The 2,905-nt window shown below is 47.5% G+C and overlaps 1 protein-coding gene across 3 annotated transcripts in view; it reads left to right on the top strand.

Moving 5' to 3' along the window:
* Positions 1 to 2,905, top strand: part of Stx3 (syntaxin 3) — a 54,329-nt gene that overhangs the window by 33,795 nt on the left and 17,629 nt on the right. For 2 of the 3 annotated variants that reach the window (XM_063228166.1, XM_063228167.1), the window contains exon 10: positions 165 to 246. In XM_063228166.1, the coding sequence (XP_063084236.1) occupies positions 165 to 242 (78 nt within the window). In that variant the 3' untranslated portion in view covers positions 243 to 246. Of the gene's footprint in view, positions 1 to 164; positions 247 to 718; positions 866 to 2,905 lie in introns of those variants that run through there. The other variant, XM_063228165.1, reaches the window with a different exon arrangement.

The following is a 2,905-nucleotide window of genomic DNA, read 5'->3' on the forward strand; positions in this document are numbered from 1 at the left end:
AACATTTCTGAGAGCACCTGGGCCCCGGGAGCCAGATCCATCTCCTATCCTTATGCTCCCTTCCCCTTCCTCCCATCCTCTTGTCTGCAAACCCAAGCTCAGAGCCCCTATCCCCTGTGATGCCACTTCTCATGTGACTTTTCTCTCCTTGCCTGGATGAGCAGAAGAAGATCATGATCATGATCTGCTGTGTGATCCTTGCGATCATCCTGGCATCCACCATTGGGGGCATATTCGCCTAGAAAGGTGAGCCATGGCGGGGTGCGTTGGGGTAGGGTGGGGTGGGGTGGGGTGGGCCTGCTTCCAACATGACACTGGTGCTCAGGATACCACTGCGTTCTGGGGGCTGAGGAGGATCAGTGCTCCTGTAGGGTTAGAGCAAACTAAAGGGATGTTTCAGGGAGAACAGTGAGTCTCGAGTGAGTGAGAAGCCAGTGGTCAGAGGAATAGAATGGGAGGCAGAAGGCAGCTGTCAGTCCCACAGCTGAATCTGGTAACACAATACTGTACTCTGAATAGATAGGGTAAAGGTGCAGAATTAGTTTGCACACTAGCTGGACCCAGAACTGTTCAGAAGAGAGCCACAGCAGATCTGCATCAAATAAATGTCTTCCCCTCCAAGGTAAAGACGAGTTAGCTCAGCCTGGGGAAGGGGCTGGTGGTGCTGGCCACCATCATTAACTGATGACTCCCCTGGCCCACCGTTCTGCCCTCACAGGTGGACCCTGGACTGGCATTTCTAGTGCTCTTTCCACTTCTGGTGCCATCCCTTCTCCAGAGCAGACAGCTCATCAGCCATCCCTTCTTCCATTAGGAAACTTCTCAGGATGCTGGGCACAAATAAACAACTTCCAAATTATGCAAAGGCAGAACACATTTATGAAAACATGGAGTTGGGTGGGTTGGGGGGGCAGAGGGAGAAGAAGGGAGGGATCACAGAGGTGCAAAGCAGGGGAGGAAGGAATCACAGAGGTGTAGGGGGGAGGTAGGTGAGAGGTGGGGGGGGAGGGAGGGACCACATGGTGTACCGCTGTTTGGGCGAGGTTAAAGGGCGAGGCCTGCAAGGTAGAGTGGACACACCAGTTTTAGGTCACACTTGAAACTCTGACTGTGCAGAGGTGAGCATTGCAGCCCACCCAACTTCCTTTTCTTGCATTACTGGGATAGAACATGCAGACACCACAGTTAAAGGACATGTAGCTCATGGTTCCTAGAGGTTTCAGGTCAGTCCACTGGCTGCATGGCAGGGGGCAGCAGTTCATGCTGGTGGAGGACAGCAGAAGCAGCAAGAGGCCTCACCAACAACGTCCTGCCCCTTTTATATTGTATCTAAACTACGGGGACTAGGAGGATGCCAAATCAGTCACTGGGAGTAATCGCACACCCTTAATTCTAGCACTTTACACAGTAGGTTCTGCCACCTCTGAAAATGCCCCAGCTGAGACCACCTGAGGTTTTGGGGTGGGGGGGACACCAACCACACTCCCCATTCCCCAGCACCCAGGGTCTCTGTGAACTGCTGCAGAGGATCCTCACCAGAACACTTGTTGCTTCTGCTTGGGGTTCTTTCAGTCTCACCCTTGGGCCGTCAAACACCTGCTCCCTTGATCAGAGACTTGTGAGTCCTCAAGGCTTATTGAAGGATGGGCTTGTGCCTGTCACTCAAAGATGTTCAAATATGTGCTGACCAAGGGACCTATAATCAGGCTGTGATTTCACTGAGAAAGAACCCTTGGGTTTGACGTTGATCTATAAGACATCAATAGAAACATGGGTTGTTGCTGTCAAAGGCTGTGAAAAGTTGCCTGGCCATGGGCCAAGCCATTTATGTACAAATGCTCCAGCAGGCACCCCTAATCACAGAAGGTGCTATGAAGTGTTGTCTTTGTGGGTGGCAACGCAGGAGTCCTATCAGCACTCTGTATCCCACAGCTGAGATCATTGTAGAGGGTGGCCCGGTGGAAGAAGTTCTAGGCGGAACTCCCAGCAATCAGCAGTACCAATCTAACCCACAACAAAGGAAATACTAGTTCTATATTTTAAGGCCACTGTGTCCTTTACTAAAAAAATAAACATTTCACTTTGAATCAGCATATTTCAAATGACATTAAACAAAAGGAAGTAGAGACTTGTGGAAACTGAGAGTTCAGTGTGTTCAGCTTTAAAAACAACTATGTATATATGAATTTTTTTTTTTTAGACAGGGTCTTGCTGGTCTTGAGCTCACTTTGTAGTCCAGGCTGGTCTCGAATTTGTGATGATCCTGCCTCTGCCTTCTGAGTGCTGGGATTACAGGTGTTTGCCATCACATGCAGCTGTGTATATAAATCTAATAATTTAGTGATTATATTGCAAGAGGGTCACTAAAAATCTATTTAAAAATTACAGTATATAATTCTTGAGGGTCAATCCAACTGTTCAAATTTGTACTCTTAAACTAAGTTCACTTTGTGTGTATGTGTGTGTGTGTAGTACTAGGGATCAAACGTGGGGTACTGTACTACAAGGCCCTATCCCCAGCCCTTTGTCTCAAGACACCCTTAGTAAGTTGCCTAGGTTGGTCTTGAACTTGAGATCCTCCTGTTTCAGCCTCCCAAGCACATGGGATTACGGGTGTGCACCACTGTACTTGGTTGAAAGTAAATTCTTTCTTTTAAAGAAAGTATAATTAAAATATGACTTTTCCTCAGTGTGCTGTCTTCTGCCCACTTTCAAAAAGCCAAAATATGTTTTTAAATACTTTAAAAATTTGAGACAGGTTCCCATTAAATTGCTAAGTTGTCTAGGCAAGGCTTGAACTTGTGAGCTTCCTGGTTTGGTCTCCCAAAGTGCTGGGATTACAGTTATGTGCCACCATACCTAGCACAAATGGCTCAATATTTCTGTTAATCTGTATTTTCTTTAG

This window comes from Cavia porcellus, unplaced genomic scaffold, assembly GCF_034190915.1.
Source record: "Cavia porcellus strain 051 isolate PalLab524CR breed Dunkin Hartley unplaced genomic scaffold, mCavPor4.1 scaffold_17, whole genome shotgun sequence".
NCBI lineage: Eukaryota > Metazoa > Chordata > Mammalia > Rodentia > Caviidae > Cavia > Cavia porcellus.